This window comes from Alosa pseudoharengus, unplaced genomic scaffold (genome assembly GCF_046254945.1).
Source record: "Alosa pseudoharengus isolate Yale_2024_CS ecotype anadromous, Long Island Sound unplaced genomic scaffold, YU_APseudo_1.1 YU_APseudo_1.1_scf_24, whole genome shotgun sequence".
NCBI classification, from domain to species: domain Eukaryota; kingdom Metazoa; phylum Chordata; class Actinopteri; order Clupeiformes; family Clupeidae; genus Alosa; species Alosa pseudoharengus.
The window spans coordinates 11,629,879-11,652,038 of NW_027468689.1; the positions used below are offsets into that span (position 1 = coordinate 11,629,879).

Consider the following 22,160-nt stretch of genomic DNA (forward strand, 5'->3'; position numbering starts at 1 on the left):
AGGCAGGTAGGCTAGCAGTATAGTAGTAGTAGTAGTAGTAGTCGTACAATTCTTTCAAAGCCTAGAAACACTGACTTTTTCCTCAAACATTATTACTTTTAATCAGCAAGCTAACTGAACAGATAGGGGACAGGGGTGTCAGATTCAATTAGTTGGCTAATCCCCAGGAGCAAACCCCTCACATAGTGATCATTGATTTAGACGAGCTCTGTTTCTGCTTGTTAGTATTTATTTTCGCAGTGCATCCACATCATCTGGCTAAAGGTCATGTCCAGCAGACAAGACATGTATGCATGGATTCAATGGCTCGAGAGATGGAGGATGTGGAAGATGAGACTTGTTGTTGGGGGCCAACTGGAAGCTGATCGCGCACTTTGATGCTATATTGCTGCCTTTAGTGTAGGCCTAGTCTAAATTAACTAATTTAAGATCCAACTTGATCTGATCAGACAGACAGACAGACCAGTTTTCAAACAATCAGTCTTCATTCTTTTTACATTCTGTCTGACCGGTGGCTAGGCTATATGACTCAAGAAATACAGAAGATGACGAGATTTGAGAGAATATTCAGTTGGTCAGTCGTGTACATGTGGTTATATTTACATAGTAGCCTACATGTGGATAACGCCAGCGCCATACAGAGACGAGAGATAAGGTTGACGTCAGAACATTGCAGCCAATCCGTGCTCAGAATGCTGAATATATTTGCATGTTTCCGACATGCGCGCTCTGTTATATAGCGCCCATCCATCCGTGATCTTTCAGGGGAAAGGAGCCGAGACTTGTGATTGACTTTGTACTTTTAAAAAGAAGATTTACTTAGAGGGAAAACCATGTCTTACGCAAAGATTGCCCCGGCTTTTGCTAGAGCCAGTTCCGACAAGTTAGTGCGAATGAGGTTTGCTCAAGAAAGGCTCCGATCAACAGTAGCATCAACTCAGCGCCAAGAGCTGAAAGCAGATGATTCTGTCGACCAAACATGCACTATGGTCGAGAGACCAGTCGATGTGGACCTTATCAGTCAGACCAAAAATGCAGATAATCGCAAGGCAAACATTTCAATTGACTTTGAAAATACTCAAGAAGCATACAAGAGCAAAAACACTCTAGAACTCATGAGAAGTTTACTAGTCTTTAAGCTGTGCACAATTGACTTCCTGGTGGACAAAAATAAGGAGGTAAGTGAATTGTGAAATTATGGTGCGATTATGGTGCGTGCGACTAAAGTAAAATGACGTAGCTTAATGAAATTATGATGCAGATCATTTTAAAATGCATAGAGTGTATGGACAGAATATAATATATAATTCAGCATATTGTAGGCTACTACGTTTCTTCATGACAAAATAATGACAAGCACACCTAAGATGGCAGCTAAGTTCTTGTATGCAAGTCCCATGTGGTTTCGAGTACATAATGTCATTCATGTAACAAGGAAATTGTTTGATGTGTTGTAGAGACAGGAAGGACTCATGATAGACTATTGATGCTCTGTTTAAAGCTCATGCTCTGAGAAGTCTGAAGAAGGGCTGGAAACGTCACTAAATAAAAATAACTTCTCTTCAGTGTGCGGATCCTCACTTTTCTTTGATCTGTCTAGCTGATGGACCTCAGCAAGAAAGTTCTGGGCCAACGACTGTTTGAGAAGATGATGAAGATGACTTTCTATGGCCAGTTTGTGGCGGGGGAAGACCACCATGCCATCAAGCCTCTGATCAGCAAGAACCAGGCTTTTGGCGTTGGCTCAGTACTTGACTACAGTGTGGAGGAGGACCTCACTCAGGAAGAGGCAGAGAAAAAGGAAATGGAGTAAGTTGGCGCCACAACATGGGTTCGTTTATGTATATCCTTCATGAGTCAAGAAGAGTAGGCTAACCACAGCAGGAACACATTTCCGATCTAAACACTTTCATTCTAATGCCTTTTAATCTAATAAAATCACACTAGCACACAGAAAGTCAATGACCATCTGATAAAAAAAAACAAAATCCCAACATCAGATCATAGGGTAGTTTTGTCCTGACTTATTCAAAAAGATGGGTGGCTGCCTGGCTCTTATCAGTTCCAGTGAATGTTGTGCAAACATTTGAGTCATGCGCACCAAACCAGAGGATTTGCAGAACGCAGACGGGCACAGCCTTTACAACAGAATGGTCATTCAGGTTTTGCAAGTGCCCCACCCCCTTTGGAAGGACTCTAATGTCTTTAGTTAACTATGCAGTGGCACATGGATCTTATGTGATCCAGACTTATACTGTACACACTACTCAGACAGAAACAGGAACACAGAAATACTGTCCTGAGTGTAGGAATTGACGACCACAGATTGCACAAGTCTATGCCCAGAAGTGTTGCTTAAATGTTATAGCTGTACATACAGTAGACCTAACCGTATTTAATCTACTTGTAGTGTGTGTGTGTGTGTGTGTGTGTGTGTGTGTGTGTGTGTGTGTGTGTGTGTGTGTGTGTGTGTGTGTGTGTGTGTGTGTGTGTGTGTGTGTGTGTGTGTGTGTGTGTGTGTGTGTGTGTGTGTGTGTGTGTGTGTGTGTGTGTGAGAGAGAGTGATACTTGGTGTTTGGTTACTTGCCGTTCTTGCTCGTCAGATGTAAACATTTAAGCTTTCCAAACATTCCAGTCAAAATAGATCATCGATTTGTGTTAAACTGCAGGCCTTAAAGGCCAAACACTTTATTATTATTATTACTATATCTATATAATTACTTACTATATACTTACTTATTATTACTTATAATCTTATTGTGATTAGCTATTGTTTTTAACAGCTAGTATGTATCCCTCAGTATCACCAATAGCTCTGTTTACATTTTTCGTTGGGCAGTTTTCTGGGATGTGTAAATTAAAGTTGCCAAATAATGATTTCATTGTTCAGCTATGGCTGTGCTGTGCTGTTCTGTTCTGTTCCATTCTGTTGGGTGTGTCCCTGTTCAATACCATCCCTTTAAACCATGTACTGCTCTAGAGATGCCATGCCATATGTGGTGGCTGCTGTTAATGTCACGTGTCCATAACACCACGGCACACGGTTGTGTCGTCCCTTTTACTAACGTGAATGTTAAATAGGACATGAGGGAGCTGCAGTTTGAGCTTTAGTACCATTTAAATCAAACGTGTTGTTAAACTGCCTGTTATTTACGTCACGTTGTCATGGTAATTTGGTTGGAAAAACCTCCAGGGCACTGTTATGTAAAATACTTTTTAAACAATTATACAATTATCATAGTTAATGAATGTGGTTTTAAACCAGATTTTTAAACCCCCAAATGGGAATTGTGGGGTGTCCCTCTTCTACACAAAACATGTGAATCTTGAATTTCCCCTCGGGGATCAATAAAGTGTCTGTCTACATGCTCTGGCTTCCACCCAGGAGTAATCTAGCAACGCACTCTGTCCGCTGCCTGCCTGTCCGTGGCATGCCGAGCACTTACCAAACCATGCTGTATTTTTAGTCTCAGCCTTTGCTCGTTCCTGATTGGTCGGTTTGGCCAAGGCCTCCTTTGTCTTGATAGGTGGATGGACAACTGTCCCCCTTTCTTGGCCGGCCCCCTGGTACTCACATGAGCTGGAGCGAAAGAGCCAGCCTGTTGGGTAACACCGCGCATGTGTGAGTGTTGCGTAAGGTGTTTTGGGAAAAAGGAGAGTTGCTATGTTTGTTTAGGATCTCCTCCACGCTCTTTCAAGCTGAGTCCTGACCTTAGTGGCCCTTAGCTGCACGCAGGGTGATCTTTGCAGAGAGTTCACTGTGAACAGCCTTATAATAGTGTTTTTCCATTGTAGCGTGGTAGATTTCTCTTAAATTTTGGTTAACTGCAGGCTGCTGTTTCTGTTAACAGCTCAGTCCCTCTCACATGGCTCCAGGAAGGATCCAGTTTAATTTAGAGACCGAAACATTAAAGGGACTTTCTGTGCAAAGTAGTCTATTACAGACTAAAATATTTTTGTTTGTTAAATGCCATATAGGCATAATGTTTTTTTTCTTAAGCATGTGTTAATTTGATGATCATATTAGCTGCCAGCCTCTGCTGATGTATCCAAGTATTTAACACTCCGGCTTTGGTCATGTAACTAAGCAACTGATAGTTCGTGCTTTCATTTCTCTGGTAGCACGGAGCTGCGATAATTGCGCTTATCTGGTGTTAAAGAGAATATAACTGACGGAGGTTATCTTTGTCTTGATGGTTTTCAGTGTGTATTCAGGACTTTAGCATTTTCCCAAATATTCTGTTGCTGTGTAATGTTTCATTCCAGTCTGTAATTTTGGGCATAAACAGATAATTAGTTTATGACTTGTTTGATTGAATGGTAGAAGATTGTGGGCGGTGGTAGTGTAGTGGTTAAGGAGCTGGGCTAGCGTGCAGTAGCCTGAAAGTTGTCGGTTCAATTCAAGTTGCTCCGGGGACAATGTAATCCCTTGTAATATAGCTGACATATGTAAGTCACTTTGGTCAAGAAGTGTCTGCTAAATGTAATGTAATGTAAAGATTGTGACATACTGGAATAACAGTGTGGATTTAGGTGGGTTTGATACAAGCTTATGACTTAGGCCTTGATGTTATGGTGGAACATATGGTATGAGTTATGGGGACCCTCTCACACACCATCCTGGGATAGCATTGCCATGAACCAGTTATGTAAGAACCCAAACCAATGGTTTTATAAGAAACTGACTCAAGATGTTGAAAAGTGAAGCCTTTGAAAAGTGAAGAGGAGAAAATCATCCAAGGCATTCTGGACTATTACCATGTGGTAGGTCATGTAATGACTTATCACTGTACAGTGAGCAGTATGTTATTGAAGAAAAGGCGTAGGCTGCATGATTATTATTAGTATAGAAAGCAGCAGTCTGTGATACTGCTGAACTGTTAGTTTTGTTCGCCGAGGAGCTTCCCCATCCATGCTCAGGTTTCTGTGACTTCTAATTCCCTGAAGTGTTCCAGTAATTGAAGTCGAGTTCTAGTCTAGCACCCTGTACACACTCACGCACCCCTACACCATGTGCTCATCAACTCCAAATAAGGGGCCCACGCTTTGTGCAAACGAAATGACTAATGCAAAAAATAAATAATGTCTACTCCAGGCTCAAGTTCTGTGGTCACACAAATAAATTAAAATATGTTTCCTTTTACTTAACTCATTGAATGCCAAGCTGTTTTCGGGAGCTTTGTCCTGGAGTGCCAGCAATCTAGACCATTGTTGATGATTTTTGTACAGCCACAGCATATTCTGTGTTATAGCTATGAACACATACAATGGCTCGTTTAAAAGGTGAGACTTTAAGCTCTCGGTGGGTGCAAACCATGTATTTCTACACGCCTCTGTTCTTGAGAAATCCCAAGCTAAACAGTGGCTAGTTTTCATCAAAATCGCTGTTTTTTTCTAGAAATGGAGATATAACGTCTTTCATGAAATATGAAGTGTTGCCTGTTACTTACTTGTGTAAACTTTCCGGGAAGTGATCAGCGAGACCTGGCGAGACTGCCACCTAGTGATAGACCCACGAAAATGGCCTGGTTTTGACCTGACGTGCATGTGTCACTGATTCGACCCAAAGCGGCAACCGAGTTATGATAAAATGTCCAGATTGTGCGTTTTCATGAGTTTTCGATCGTCATATATTTCATTTCCATTCATCACAGAGTTCCCAAAATCACATATAAGGTGTGTTAGAGTGTCTAGTTTCGTAATTTAAAAAAAAGCTAAAAATGTAATATTACGTTTTTGGCACTCAACGCATGGAAAGGAAACTTGGCACTCAATGAGTTAAGCGGCAGATAAGAAATTGGGAATGGATATTTATTACCTTATTTAATTGTTTGAATGAGCTTCAATAATATTGAACAACAAAATGCAGACCATAGCTCCTGGGAACTAAGATAACCAATCACAGATCTCTAAACTATGAACTCTAAATTCAGGAGCTTTGGCCTACTTTCACAATCAACGATTCCCATCACGCCCTAAACTTTCATTTAGCATGCAACACACAACCACAGGTCTTGGTCTTCATCACAGGTCTTGGTCTTCATCACCCTTACCATGAGACATGTGTCAACCCCACGTGAATCTGAGAAGGCCACTGTGACCAGACGCAACCAGAATGCCTGTGTGCACACATTGAGTTTGTGCAACGTGCATGCTTGCCAAGCATCTCGGGTGTTATTTACGTCACAGAGGGGTCATCGTGGCGGGACTTGCTCACCCTGACCACATACTGCAGCATTTCATCACATTGTGATTCACAGTGGTGATCATTACACATTTAAAACAAATGTTGGTGTTAAAGATAATAATTAGTAATGAGTTAATAATTCAACATAAACATTTTTATTTAGTAACATGTAGGACTTTAATGCTTTCTGTTGTTTGTCTTGAAGTTTAAAAATGTTTCTTCTTTGAGACATTATTCTTTGATTTTCTAAAATAAGAATCATAATATGGCCATTTTTTTATCCTTTCAGTGCCTGTGTGTCTGCAGCAGAGAAAGAGAGTCCAGGTATGTCTTCTTTTAGAAGATAGATAGATAGATAGATAGATACTTTATTGATCCCCAAGGGATCAGCCCTATTACCAGAAGCACAGCACCACAGTACAGATTTCAGCCTGAAAACTTCCCTGACCCACTTAGTTTTGACATATCCAATCATTTTCTTTGTAGCAGCATCATCTCCTCTGCACACAGTGACCCTCAACGATGACTGTATTGTAATTTTGATGAATCTTTTGCTATATCTTTGGTGAAGGGAAAAGTCTGTGTGTGACCTCATTGTGTCAGTCAATCCAGGATGGCTGCTACAGGTGTTGAATGTAGCAGGGGTCCATTGCTTATTCATGAGATGTATAGGCAGCCATCCAGGGATTGAAATAGATGCATTTAGGTTTCGGCACTTTGGCAGGGGTGTGGGGGGTGGGGGTGAAGGGCTGTTGGATCTGGTTAGATCTGGATTGAGGTTTTGTACCATGGTGTGAGGGCTCAGCATACCCTTCTTCTTTCCACTGGTGTCTTGTTGGCTGTTGGACACTTTTACCTTGATTAACCTTGTTTCCCATCTGAACTTTTAACTCACGTGGTATTGAAGTTCTTATGCTCGTTATGTGGCTATGTGCTTGTAGAAAGTTCAGTGTCACTAAAGGTTATTGTATACATAGCATTTGAAGGTCTGTGTTCTTTTAAATGCACTTTTCAAAAAAGAAATAAAAATGTATATTAAGTCATTTAGTCCCCCCAGTTAAAGCAAACTCAAGGAAGGGGAAACTGCTAGAAGTAATTTTACTACTTATTATCTACAAGATTTGGTCCAATATATTTTAGGCTTATCATTTTTTTACAGATAACATGTACATGTACATGAACATGTGTCCAGGGTATTTTTCAATATGAGTTATATGTTTTAAGGTCAACTATTGTTTTTCAGGTAGTTTATGTCAGATGATTTGTAACCAAGCGATGTACCATTTTTCAGGCAAGGATCACAGGGAGAAGAAGTACAAAGCTCACCGCCGGTTTGGGGACCGCCGTGGAGGGGTGATCAGCGCCCGCACATACTTCTACGCTGACGAGGCCAAGTGTGACCAGCACATGGAGACCTTCCTAAACTGCATCAGAGCCTCTGGTGGGTCTGTCTGCTGCTCTGCTGCTGAGAGAAAGCACAGACCAAGCCTTAATAGTTGATTGCTATTGTTGGATCATATTTACAGAGTTGTAAAGTATCCAACCAACAGAGGGTTCTGCCTCTTCTTAAGGCCAATTTATACCAAAGATTCACGACGACACGAGCTGCAACACTCTATAAACCAGCAACTTGCTGCAACATACATTTAAAAAAGTTGGTTTTGCCATTTGTGGTTTTGCCATTTGTGTGTAGAGTTTTGCAAAAAAAGCCATAGTTACAAAAAATGTGTTTAAGCATTCAGAAAAAACTGTAATACGTTTTTCTCTGCCTCTCCTTTGGCAAAAACGTTGACTTTACGTTTCTGCTGGACCGACTGAATGACAACACGTCATACTCACTCTGAGGTAAACGCATTCTAAAACCTTGAAACTTCTATCTGACATGATGAATCTTTTGCAACGACTTGCAACAGCTGGCAACAATGTCCGTTTAACTGCTACAACAGTTTCGTCTTGTCGCGAATCTTTGGTGTGAATTAGCCTTTAAAAGGTTAATGAGTAGTAAAACTGTTGAGGTAATAACGCCGAGGTGATCATTTGCAGTTTCCTCACAGTTTCCTGTTAATTTCTTGTCTATTGTGTGGGCTCTTCCTCTGTAGCAGACATCTCCATGTAACTGTTTCACTAAACTCCTGACTGTGCTCATAGGGGGTGCTGCAGTGGACGGATTCTCTGCGATCAAGATGACTGCCCTGGGCCGTCCACAGTTTCTGGTGTGTGTGTGCCGCGCCTCCTTGTAGTCATTCAGAGATGATGGCTGTTCCATTAAGAACTGGCCCCAGACATTGTTAATGATTAAAATACTACCGTGCCACCAAATGTTTCACACCACTCCGTCCCTGACACAGGGGCACCAGGGTTTGGTTCTCTGAGGTCGATTGATTTGTCAACACTGAGTCTGTGTTCATGTTTATGTTTCATCGACGCTTTTGTCCAAAGTGACTTACAGGGACATCAATAGACATTACATTAACAGAATAATGAATAATTTATATTATAGTCATATGGTCTAAATTAATAAAGAAAAAAGAATAAATAAATAATAACCTTTAAATAAATAAATATATTACATTACATTACATTACATTTAGCAGACACTTCTTGACCAAAGTGACCTAATATGTCAGCTATATTACAAGGGATAACATTGTCCCCGGAGCAACTTGGGGTTAAGTGCCTTGCTCAAGGGCAGAACGGTTGAAGCCGGGAATTGATCCGATAACTTTCAGGCTACTGCACGCCAGCCCAGCTCCTTAACCACTACACTACCACCAACCACCCACCGCCCAAATATATATATACACCGTATATATATATATACCATATATATATATATATATATATATATATATATATATATATATATATAATATAAATAACCATACATCTTTACAAACTGCAACTCCGTAAGGAGTACTAAGTGTTCTCTGGCTGTGTTTCCCCTCCATCAGCTCCAGTTCTCCGAGGTTCTGGTGAAATGGCGGCGCTTCTTCAACTTCCTGGCTGCGCAGCAGGGGAAGGACGGCATGGCTGCTCTGGAGCAGAAACTCGAGCTGGAGCAACTGCAGGTATGCTGTGAAGTCTATTCAGACATTGTAATTACTGGGTGTTAGATGTTACAGAAAGTGAAAAAATGAGCATACTGTACAAACTGTACTTTATACAAGAGTCAAATGTCTTTTGAACAACATTTTGCCAAGCTCAAATGTTAGCTTTGGACGCAATCTGTGAAACCAAAGAGCGATTAAATAAAAAAGATATGTTTATTATTGGTGGAATGTTCTGTAACTAACATACCGGTATATAAAATTATATTTCATTTCTCAATTCTGACTTTCCCCCACAGGACAGTTTGACTCAGCTTGGTGTTGGGACAAAGTCTGACATTGAGTCTTGGCTGACTGGAGAAAAGCTTGGATCATCAGGGTATTACTCTTGAACTTTTAGTATAATTTAGACCTCCAGCATGTCTTCAGTTGGTATAACATATTTTAAATATTTTTTATAGGCTATTGTATGAAGATGTGTACAGGTGTGCATGGAAAAGGATGCCATGTTAATTTTATTCTCTTTCCTAAAGAACTATTGACCTCCTTGATTGGAACAGTCTGATCAATGACAGGACCAAGATCTCAAATCTGCTTGTGATTCCAAATGTTGAGGTAAGTTTCACAAGTAAAAAAACATCTGCATATCATATCCACCCCATACTGATCAACAGAAAACTCGTACATACTGTATATACACATAAACAATTGCAACTGACTTTTGTGTGTCTTGTATGAGCAATAGATATGTAAAGTAAGTATAGTATAAGTATATATACTCTTGATCCCATGAGGGAAATTTGATCTCTGCATTTATCCCAATCCGTGAATTAGTGAAACACACTCAGCACACAGTGAGGTGAAGCACATACTAATCCCGGCGCAGTAAGCTGCCTGCAACAACAGCGGCGCTGGGGGAGCAGTGAGGGGTTAGGTGCCTTGCTCAAGGGCACTTCAGCCATTCCTACTGGTCGGGGTTCGAACCACCAACCCTCCGGTCCGAAGCGCTAACCAGTAGGCCACGGCTGCCCCCTAATATGAGAAAACTATTAAGATTTCTTTTTTTCTAGAACGGTCACCTGGAACCCCTGCTGGACAAATTCACTGAGGAGGAGGAGAAACAGATGAAGAGGATGTTGCAGAGGATGGACGTGCTGGCCAAGGTAAACCACTAGACCACTGACCCACTCATGCACCCTCAGGGACATGCATGGCAGGTTCTCGCTTGGTGAGGCTGTTCTTTGCTAATCTTGCAAACCTGCAGGCTCCGTTCCGAGTGAACAAGACGATACAAGAACAAGATTCTTCTAGTTTCCACTTACAAAACACATACTGTACATACAGTACAACCAAACAGTAGTCACATTGTCATTGTCAACGTGATGTCACTTTTTTCTTATTTGGGCTGTTCATCCTGTTTGAGCTTCAGACCGAGTGAGGGCTCGCGCATGTATCGACACGTACAGACGCTAGGGGGAGTTTCATAGAGGAAAAAGCATCAGGCTTGCCTGGTATCCCTTTAGCATTAGCTGTCATGTTTATGTTTAATCTCTTATGTTTACATCATGTCAATGTTAGTTGAAAAAAAATTGAACTGAGATCAGCAGTACTGTATGTGTGGTTTTTTTTTTATGCCACAAACTATAAACAATCAAATATTATCATCAAGGAGTCCGGATGTCACTAGCAACGCATTTGCCATGAATCAGTGAGTTTGTTAGCCTTTTATCTCTAAAGCAAGCCTTTTTAGCTTGGCACTGCATGGCAACCCCAAACAGTGCTGCAGTGTTGGGCACATTGAGTGCCTTCGGAACAGATTGCTTTGTGATCTGGAAGGGTGGCATCAATCCAGAATGCTCTACCCCTCAACCCCTCTAGCCATTAGGCCAACAAACAACATAATATCTACTGGTCAGGAACATTCTGGTCTAGGAATTAGTGGAAAGAGGGAAAGAGTCAGGGAAAGAATGTTGAGCACCACGCTTTTCTACCATATTGAGTGAGATGTTTCAGGCAGTTCCAGTATTTTAATTATGGCTGAAAAGGGAGATCATGAAATGCGTAAACATCTGTTGTGCAACATCTTTGGAAATCCACTGGCATGTGGGAATGAATTTGTAATGATGCAAAAACTAGAACATGGTCAGCTTTGAATGTTTTTTTATTTAATGAACAAGAGGAAACTCAATCTTATTCATGGATAATCTCCAGTGTTCTGGTTTAGCAATGAGTCAAATTAGTAGACTTTATACGTGTGATGTTGGCAGAGCTTTGTAGCGGTAGAACAGTATAGGGTCTAAATAATCTACATTTGAACAAGATTGGTTGGTGTGGAGATCTGAAGGTGGTAGAAGTTTTTTCAAGTTCCCTTACAGTACAAATCTTAAAGTTAATGTTAGGATTCTCTGGAATTTACTCATTCGTCTATAAAACAAATGTACACAGATTATGTGTTTTTTGTCAGTGAAGAGTACCATAATTAGTATGTCTATCATGAATATTACAGTATACCAGGCATGTGCAGACACGCACATTACTTCCTGTGTTTCTTCCTTCCCAGCATGCAATGGAACATGGCGTGAGACTCATGGTGGACGCCGAGCAAACCTATTTCCAGCCTGCCATCAGCCGACTGACCCTGGAGATGCAGAGGAAATTTAACCGGGAGAAGCCCATCATCTTCAACACCTATCAGTGCTACCTGAAGGTGAGTCCAGTTTGCCTCTCTTATGGCAGGTTGTTTACCCCACAGTTATCCCGGCTTTCATTATTTCATGCTCACGTGATAAGTAAGTTTAGAGTTGACCTTAGTGTAAAAGAAAATGAGCCCTATTAAAATGGTCATGCTTGTTTTGCATCAGGTTTGGGAGGTCATTGACTTATTTTGATAAAGAATTACCATTGTATTCATTTGATGTCATGTGTTGCATGACTTGAAACTTTCCAAAGTGAATGAATGACTCCCTCTTTAAACCTAGTGGAAGGTTTACCTTATCATTCGGTTGTATATTACATACTGTAAAAGCACCACATAAACTTGCTTGACTCCATAGCAATTGGGCAACTGTGTGATACCATGATATATGCAGTTATATGCACTAGAGTCTAGACAATTATGAGGTGATTTGGTCAGGTGAAGTAAAACAAACAAGGAAAATAGGAAAAAAAGTCTTGTGATAAGCCTTGTGAAATTGTTTCTTATCAGGGGTAGGCAAAATTCCTGCGGCTAAGTCGTCGGCTGACAGGCTGTCCTCTTTTCCCCCCGACACAGGAGGCCTATGATAACGTATCGGTGGACGTGGAGCTGGCCCGCCGTGAAGGCTGGTACTTTGGGGCCAAGCTTGTGCGTGGGGCCTACATGTACCAGGAGCGGACCAGAGCTGCTGAAATTGGCTACGAGGACCCCATAAACCCAGACTATGAAGCCACCAACAGGATGTACCACAAGTAAGGGTTTCCACTACCTGCACTCGGCTTGTGTGGTGATAAGCCAGTATATTAAAGGTTTGATAATTTGCAGCCGTGTACAGTTTTCTTTGATGGCAACAGCCATAAAGTCATAAAAAGCAGACATTAGTTTATATGATGTGATGTGGAATACAGTTAAACTGAAAAATTGATATAAATGAATAATGGTGTAGGGAATGTGCTTGTGAAGTTTTTTAGCTTGTGATAGGTTGGTGAAACACTCATTGAAACCACTGGACTAAACAGGTTCTATCTCATCTTACATCAGGTGCCTGGAGTACGTGCTGGAAGAGATTGATCTCTACAGGAATGCCAACGTCATGGTTGCATCACACAACGAAGACACCGTGAAGTTTACTCTCGAAAAGTATGCACCTCTTATTGCCTAATACGAAACACATACCCCCTTTCATCTGTACTGTGCTTTTCCACTGTCTGTGGTCCTCTCCCGCAACGGGTCACTGCATGGAGCTGTATGTCTCTGATGCACTCTGTAACTCTCTCTCTCTCTCTCTCTGTAACTCTTGTAATCTCGAAGCTCCTCTGTTTTCCCGCCCCCATAGGATGAACCAGATGGGCCTCTTACCACAGGAAAACAAAGTGTACTTCGGCCAGCTGCTGGGGATGTGTGACCAAGTCAGTTTCCCCCTGGGTGAGTGGTGTGGGCTGGGATGGACTGGTTATTGCTGGGGCTACGTATGCAGCCACCTGTGCCCAGTCTGACTCTTCACTTTTTTTTCTGTGCAGAACTGATAGAAAGTACTCTTGAATGAATGAATGTAAAATATATAACTACCGGTATACAAAAAGTAGTTGGTCTATAAATCTGAGTGTTTATAATGTTATATTTATATGTACCGGTACATTTGGATTCATAATTTTGTAAAAATAGTTAATATATGGATGTTTCAAACACACACAAAAATGAAATAAGATCAAATGAAATCAGGAACTTCCAGTCACTGAAGCTGATGTAAATGGCAGGCGATACCATGTCCCACTTATAATAATTTGTCCCAGATCACATTCAGATATTGCTAATCACATGGCCCTTGCCAAAATGAAATGCCTAACTGTGTGTGTCTGTGTCAGTGAGCATGTGTTTGATTTTGTTTTTCTGTCTGGCCCCTATGTGACTACAGGTCAGGCTGGATTCCCCGTGTACAAATATGTGCCTTACGGACCGGTGAACGAGGTCATCCCCTACCTGTCGCGCCGTGCACTGGAGAACCGCGGCTTCATGAAGGGCTCCCACCGCGAGCGCAACCTGCTGTGGAAAGAACTCAAGCGGCGATTGGTCAGCGGTCAGATCCGCTACCAGCCCACCTACTGAAGAGGAAACCCTGGTTCTTTAGAAGGACTTAAGGCACAAAGCACAGAGGTGGAGAAGGAGGGACAAAGGAATGCAGAAAGAAGTGAACGAGTGAAACATTAAGTTGATGATGCACAAGAAAGTAGAGGGAGGAGGAGTAGAGAAACGGAGGTGTAAATAACTACAGTAATAGACGGGTAGACAGGTGTAGACAGTAGACAGGGTAGGTTGTTTGGACATAAACGTATGTAACCTGCGTTGTGTTGAACCTGCGCGGTTCAGTCCTGCACACGGCCAGACTCGAACCCGCGAAACAGTAGCATCTCGGATCAGGAGTCGAGCATACTCACTATCGAGCCAAAAGCCCTGGCTACTAGCTTTCATGTCAGCAATACTCTTGAGGCGTCGGGGAATGAGGTTTACCAACGTTCCACACGCACAGCTAAGCTAGCTGGCATCCGTTAAACTTACATGCTTTTATATCCATGCGACAACTGTTATGAACTGTAACTGTTATGATTTGAAAAACCACAAATGACCTTACTGGTGTAAACTACTTTCCTCATGTGTATATGCACAAGATCATGTGTTATGCTTTAGTGGGTTTCTAAGGGAATGGACCTAACAGTCTCCCAAACATTCCTTAAAAAAACCTTTGCTACTGTAGCATTCATTTTTGTATATATTACCTTCTGATCATTTCTAGTGTAGAATGTGTGTCGTACTTGATCACACATAAATATTATTTTTGGATTGTATTTAATATTTAAATAATAGTTTCTTTGCTGGTTTAACAGGTCAGAGAATTTGGTACCATGAATGTGTGTTGTGGTATGATTTTTGCTTTCATGGGTGTGAATGATCCATAAAGAATTATGGAGCAAATAGTGTAAAACACACTAGTACTGTATAAATAGTGTCAACCAAAGATTCTAGAAAAGAGCTCTGTTCTAGAATCTTTGGTGTAAACTGCTCAACATTGAGCTTGTTCCTGGATTCTCTACTTCAACGGTTGTGTAGTGCTACAGGGTTTAGCCATTTTATAAATCATGGGATTTTCTGATTGCTGCTGTTTCTGCTTGTGAATATTGCATATTAATGTCAATTTTTGTCTGCTTGTGTTTTTTCTGTACTAGTTGTGAAAAGGTTATAGTAATTGGGCTTTGATAGACGGTCTAGTGCCTAATTTACATTTCATTTCATTTTAAATATTCAAAGAAATGTAAGGGTACAGCTGTGAACTGTAATAGTTATAAAGATAATCATGTTGTTGTTTGTTGTTTTACCAATCTTACAGAACACAAATAAATGAAAAATATTAAACATTTTGTTTGTCCTGTCTGCTGTACTTTAGTGTTTTTTTTTTAATTATTTTAAATTTAAAATAACTTAATGATTGGCTACAAAACACTATACTACAGGTAGGCCTATGTGTACGTTACGTACGTATAACAGGCTTTGTCTTTGACTCGGAGACGGATCGAGGAAGCGACCAAGGAGCATCTTCTGTCGGAAGGCTCAGCCGCCGCTTCTAACAACAACCACAACTGTTAGACTGCACAGTTTTACTGTTCGAGACTTAGCCTGTGTTCTGTTATTCATTATTGTACCATCTACAATAAATCATCATCTAATCGCCGATCCTGATCCCGCCGTCAAGCTTTATTGACCATCTTCAATACAACCATTAGAACTAAAACACAATGCAACAACCAGAGAATCCTACACGTGTAATGTCAGCCAACGTGGGAAACAACTCCTGCCACACCCAAGTCACACCTGCTACCTATTGCACCCAGAGGTGTGGGGCAATTAAATTAAATGCACTAAACATAAGGGAAGATGTACATCACAGAGTGGGGAAATTCAGAGGAGCATACAGTCCTGGGTGTGTGGCAGTATCGTCAAATTAGGTTTGTTTGTGGAGTGACATTTCAAAACACTTTTTCAGCTCATTAGTTGTATATTTTCAAGTCAAATGAAAAAAAAAATATTAGTATAATGTTATGTGTAACTAGTCACACCCTTGCTTAATTGAATGGCAGGGCAAAACGTTTGAGGATTTGTAAAACTTGAAATTTGCTTTGACAAATTCCTCAAAGGCACACTGTCATTTTAGAACCATGAATAACCAAGCTGGTAGGTAATGCAGGGGAGCTGGTTTCACAACCACAGACATATCCATTCACCATCATTATGGCAATACCACACATGACAATCACATGACTCACTATACCGGCATCAATACCATCAAGAAGACACCTCATCATAATAATGTTTCCCTTTGCATAAATACAATTCACTCATATTTCCAATACACACTTTATTTTCTAACACTTATATACAGCGGGGAAAATAAGTATTGAACACGTCAACATTTTTTTCAGTAAGTATACTTCCAATGAGGCTATTTGCATGAAATTTTCACCAGACATTAGTATTAACTCAGATAATCCACCCATATAAAAAAATCCAAACATTAAAGTCCATAGGTAGAGTTATGTGCAATAAAGTGGAATGACACAGGAAAAAAGTATTGAACACGCCTGCTGACATTTCTTAAATACTTTGTGGAAAAGCCTTTATTCGTAATGACAGCTTCAAGGTATTTCCTGTATGATGAAACTAATCAGTCAGAGTATTCTGGTGTGTTTGGCCCATTCTTTTAAACAGATAGTCCTTTAATATTGAAGATTTCCGGGGTCCCTCTTGTAAATCCTGATCTTTAGTTAACTTCCAAAACTGTTCCATTGAATGTCAGGGCCTTGATTTCCTTTCTCTGAAACCATTGAGAGTTTCCTTTGCTGAATGGTTAGGATCATTGTCCTACTGGAAGGTCTAGCCATGTCTCATCCTCATCATCCTGGTGGATGTAAAGATTCTCCCAGAAAAAAATTACTCCATTCATCATTCCTTCAACAAGTCTGCTAGTACCATGAGATGAAAAACAGCCCACACCATGATGCCACCACCTCCAAACCTCACTGTTGGTAGGGTATTTTTAGGGTGATGCACAGTGCCATTTCTCCTCCAAATATGGTGTGTAGTATGACATCCGAAAAGTTAAATTTTTAACCAGAATACATACTCTCAGTATTTCATAGGATTGTTCAGATGTTGTGTAGCAAACTTTCAACGAGCTTCGACATGTTTTTCTTCAGCAATAGAGTCATGCGGGATGAGCGTGCATAGAGGCCATGGCGGTGGAGTGCATTACCTATGATTTTCTCTGTAACAATTGTACCTGCTGCCTCCAAATCTTTCTGGAGCTTTCTCAGAGTGGTCCTTGGCTCTTGGGCTACTCTTCTGACTATCCTTCTGACTTCCTGGTCAGAAATCATGCAAGGAGATCCTGTGCATTGCCAGTTGATGATGTAGTGATGTTCCTTCCACTTGCAAATAATGGCTCCAATACTGCTTGCTGGATGATTCTGAAGTTTTGAAGTGCATCTGTAACCAGTTCCATTAATATGTTTGGCAACAATAAGGTTGCAAAGATCTTGGGAGAGCTCTTTGCTTTTACCCATCATGAAATGTTTCTTGTGTGACACCTTGTTAACAAAATTTTTTTTTATAGCCCACCAGTATGTACTAACCCAGCTTATATCAATTTGCACAGATAGGAGGGATAATTTCTCTAACTACTTATAGATTCCAGTTTGTTCCTTGCCATTCCTTGCGTTTGTGTACTGCTTTATCTTAGCGTGTTCAATACTTTTTCCCTGTGCCATTCCACTTTTTTACTCATAACACTACTTTTAGACATTAATGTTTGGATTTTTATATATGTGTGGATGACCTAAGTTAATACTAATGTCCAGTGAAAATTTCATGCGAATAGCCTCTCTGGAAGTATACTTACTGAAAAAAATGTTGACGTGTTCAATACTTATTTTCCCCGCTGTACATACATGGTAAAAAATAGGCCTTGGTGCAAAAGAAGGCTAACAGGGGCAAAATATTTCCAATACACACATTATTTTCTAACACTTATATACATACATGGTAAAAAATAGGCTTTGGTGCAAAAGAAGGCTAACAGGGACAAAAGACTGTTACACAGAGGTCACAACTCTGGTTTGAAATGGCTGCAATGTGTGTTGAATGCTGAAGCAGTGACTACAAACAGCATGACATGCTGGAGAGAACACTTCTCTAGGTCTCAATAATTGCTGTCATAAGAAAAAGGCACATCACAAAATGAGAAGACATTCCATATGAGAACAAGAATGACTGCCATTGCATTCCAGAGCCAGGCAAACGTATAATGGAAAAGGGCCCTGGTAGCTCTTGGCCGTTTGACATTACAGGGCTTTTCTGCCAGAAACATAATCTGCACACACTGCATGTGAACATCGCAAAGTGCCCTCTGGAAAACATGCAGGCACTTAGAGGTATTGATGGATGTTACACTTTGACCTGTCATGTTGCATAATGATGGTCCAACTGACATATATATTATATTAGACTGTATAGAGTCTGTTGCTAGATGTGCTGCTGACAGACATGTGCATGTGCAGTCTGACATGGAACACAATGTAAATGTAAATGTAGTGTAAATCAGGTTTATAGTCCAAGTACACTTGCATATACAAGGAATTTGGTCTCTACATTTAGAATTAGTGAAGGTGAAGCACACACTAACAGTGAGCTGCCTTGTTGCAGTGCCACTTGGGGAGCAGTGAGGGGTTGGGTTCAAGGGCACTTCAGCCGTGGATGTGGGCATGGGGGAGCAGTGCTCAACCACTTACCCTGACCACATTTTTCCACCCACTGGTGGGGAATTGAACCGGCAACCGTTCAGTTTTAAGTCCAAAGCCCTAACCAGTAGGCCCCAGCTGCCCAAATGTTGAATCAATAATGGCCCAGCTAAAATCAGTCCCTTTTGACAACACGGTTGCAGTCCCAACACCGACAGTTTAGCATGTAGGCTACTGGACAGTCACTGTGGTTTGGTCAGACTGACACCATTATCTCTGTTTGTGTTTTAAGCCCCCAACGGCCGTGGGCCTACTGGTTAGCACTTCGGACCTGTAACCGGAGGGTTGCCGGTTCGAACCCTGACCAGTAGGCACGGCTGAAGTGCCCTTGAGCAAGGCACCTAACCCCTCACTGCTCCCCGAGCACCGCTGTTGATGCAGGCAGCTCACTGCGCCGGGATTAGTGTGTGCTTCACCTCACTGTGTGACACTGTGTGCCGAGTGTGTTTCACTAATTCACGGATTGGGATAAATGCAGAGACCAAATTTCCCTCACGGGATCAAAAGAGTATACTATACTTAACGGCATCTTCCAGGCAGCGCTGCATAAGGTTAGGTTAGGGTTAGGGTTAAGTGTTAAATAAGGTTAAGGTTAGGGTTAGGTGCCTTGAAGTCGACGATCACAGCACTGCCTTGAAGTCCTCCAACCAGCGAAGGGAATGCAATTTCAAGGGCGTTCATATTGCCTTTGAGTTTGAAGCAAGTTCAGAAATTGATTCTATGCAACTTTTTCACAAGGTATTTGTTTTGGAAATCTGCGGTTGATGAAACTCCAAAGTTGCCAGAAAAGTTTTTGCATGTCATTCCTTGTGTGCTTTCCATTTTCCCCTCTGTTCTTTGTTGGTGATAAAATAATTTATGTTGTGGGAATTTGCATCATGCCATCCTATGCCTGAAAGGTAATCCCTCCGTCATGGTCCGTCAAGCTTTTTTTGGGGGAAAAAAGATCATGTAAAGATCCAGGTGTCCTCTTCTTGCTTTACACAATCTTGTTATTTACACAATCTTATCTCCTCCCACTATTGTTTTTTCATTTCCTCCCACTCGGTTAGATTGTGCAAGTAGCACCCTGAATGTGGCGTCACTTTAGGACAGCCGCTGTGTCATACTGAGTCTCAATGTACCTAGTGAACAATGTCATGATTGTTGAACCAATTTTGTTTAAGTTGGTCATCACTGATCTTCCTCTGTATTCCATCTTTGAAAAGTCTCACAATCAGATGTTTACATTCTTATCGATGTAGAGCCATGATGCAGACATGACCACAGACATGATCAATGGTCAACTCTGAAAAAGTTCTAGTGTTTACAGGTCATGATATAACCATCACAAGTGTCTATATTGAGCAGCACATATACTTATTACATTTGTTTCTACATTGAGGCCCACATTTCCAATATCTTACTAAAGTATTTTGTTTATTGGAAGAAATATTCGACTTGTCAACTAAAAATAATTAAATTATTACAATAAATTTCACTCCATTGGTGGAATGACATAATAGTCAAAGTGCATTTTTGTGTTGTAGAAAATATATATCCCCAAACATTGTCAACATTATGTGATCTCTATGATACAATTCCTTACAGGACTGTAACAGCACAACGACTCCATCTGCAGGTTCCAAACTAACATTACAAAAATGTTAAGCGAGGGTCACCATCACGGACAATCAAAATCATGCATTTGTCTATAAGTGCTGAAGCACCACTAAACAGTTTGTAGTGTAGGTAAACTGTTATGATTAAGTATATATATATATATCCTTCAGTGATTAGGCATGCTTGTTACCCAGTCACGCACTGCTGACTGACGTCAATTAGACTTCTAATTGAACACCAGCTGAAACAATAAAGACACTTCATTAGAAGTTGTCCCCGGTTGACACAAACGAGGCTAGCCTGTAGGTAGGCCATGGAGCTACGGCCACTTTTGTGTATGGTAGCCCTCTCCTGTGTGACAATTATATCAGGTATGTAAAAGTTTTACACGAAAACATTTGTAAAGTCATGCTACTGACTGCAAACTGATCAGTTTAACAAAAATGCTACTAGCTGTAGGCAGACATGGGCAGTTGTTTTTTAATTAGATGTAGGCTACTATGTAGTTTAATTACCTTAGCGTTGGCCTATGTTGTCATTTGTATTTTGCAGGCTTGAAAAAAATAGTTTGTAACAAAATCATTTGAGGGGTTGTATTTACAGTACGCTATTTCAAATAATAAATCTTATCATTTAAGCCAAATTTCATCACTCAGTTAAATATAACTGGCAATAGGCTATGTTTATCACTAGGCTACAATTAAAAGATTTCGTCATTTTTTCTGATTGCAATGTAACACGAAATTCATGTGACGCACCATGTAGCCTAGTAGACCGGGCTCCTTCTAAGCGAATCAGCTTTGAACACAGGAGAAGAAGCGGCTCTGCTCCTCCTAAAAAAACGACATTAAGGCAACAAAGACCAGCCATGTTACATTTGTTTGAAAGGCAGTTTTGATTCAAATACCTTATGTAAGGTCTGCATATTGCCTTTATTTTGCATCTTGCTTTTCAAGAAATGCACTTCTTTTTTATTTTAAGTGTATGGCATCAAAGGTTGATTCAAATACCTAGTGTAAGGTCTTCATAACATAATCTTCCATCCTTTTGCTTTTATTTTGCATCTTACTTTTAAAAAATGTGCCTTTGCGTCATAGAAATTTACAGCAGACCAATCTATCCACATTATATATCTGGAGTATGTCACTGATGCTCTAAGAAGAACCTCTGGTGTTTTTTACTTGTATTTTCAAATTACTAATTAATTGTATTTTAATGAAATACATTTTTCACATCAGTATTTTGTATTTTATTTTGTTACATTTCATGAGCCAGTATTTGTAGCTTGTAACAAAATAGTTTTTGATGTATTTGTGCCCACCTCTGGCTCTAGGTAAGGAATGGGTGGTTTGGACCAACATAAAACACTTAGTTTTGCAGAAAGATCTAGACACTGTAACTCTTTGCAGGATACAATCAGACTTGCACAGAGGAGCAGTGGCAGTGTGACGATGGCACTTGTATTCGTCGTTCATGGCGATGTGATGGTGGCAGTGACTGCATCGACGGCTCGGATGAATTGAAGTGCTGTGAGTAGAGATGTATTAAAATCCGGACCACTGCCTTAGATACCCTACTTGACCAAACATTTAGCCTGCTTTGTTCTTCTAATATCACCAATGTAATACATTGCCTCAGACATATTTTAATATTGACAAGCTAATGTAGTTTCTCTCTCTGCATGATTAACATTAGGCTAAAACCACTTTAATGTTGTGATTATCTCTCTCTCAGTGTGTGGTCCAGGTGAGACTGAATGCGCGGATGGTTCCAGCTGTGTGAAA

The 22,160-nt window shown here is 40.7% G+C and overlaps 1 protein-coding gene across 2 annotated transcripts; it reads left to right on the plus strand.

Moving 5' to 3' along the window:
- The first annotated feature begins 755 nt into the window (after positions 1-755).
- On the plus strand, positions 756-15,340 carry prodha (proline dehydrogenase (oxidase) 1a). Of its 2 annotated transcripts, XM_076303143.1 has the most exons (15): positions 756-1,178; positions 1,601-1,809; positions 6,477-6,511; positions 6,674-6,715; positions 7,479-7,628; positions 8,336-8,400; positions 9,139-9,255; positions 9,534-9,613; positions 9,768-9,849; positions 10,305-10,397; positions 11,795-11,941; positions 12,506-12,681; positions 12,971-13,069; positions 13,266-13,354; positions 13,845-15,340. In XM_076303143.1, exons 1-15 carry the CDS (start codon positions 834-836, stop codon positions 14,033-14,035), a joined length of 1,920 nt encoding a protein of 639 aa, XP_076159258.1. In that variant the 5' UTR covers positions 756-833; the 3' UTR covers positions 14,036-15,340. The 2 variants fall into 2 exon arrangements, with proteins under 2 accessions (XP_076159258.1, XP_076159259.1); XM_076303144.1 differs by lacking the exon at positions 6,674-6,715.
- Positions 15,341-22,160: the final 6,820 nt, after the last annotated feature.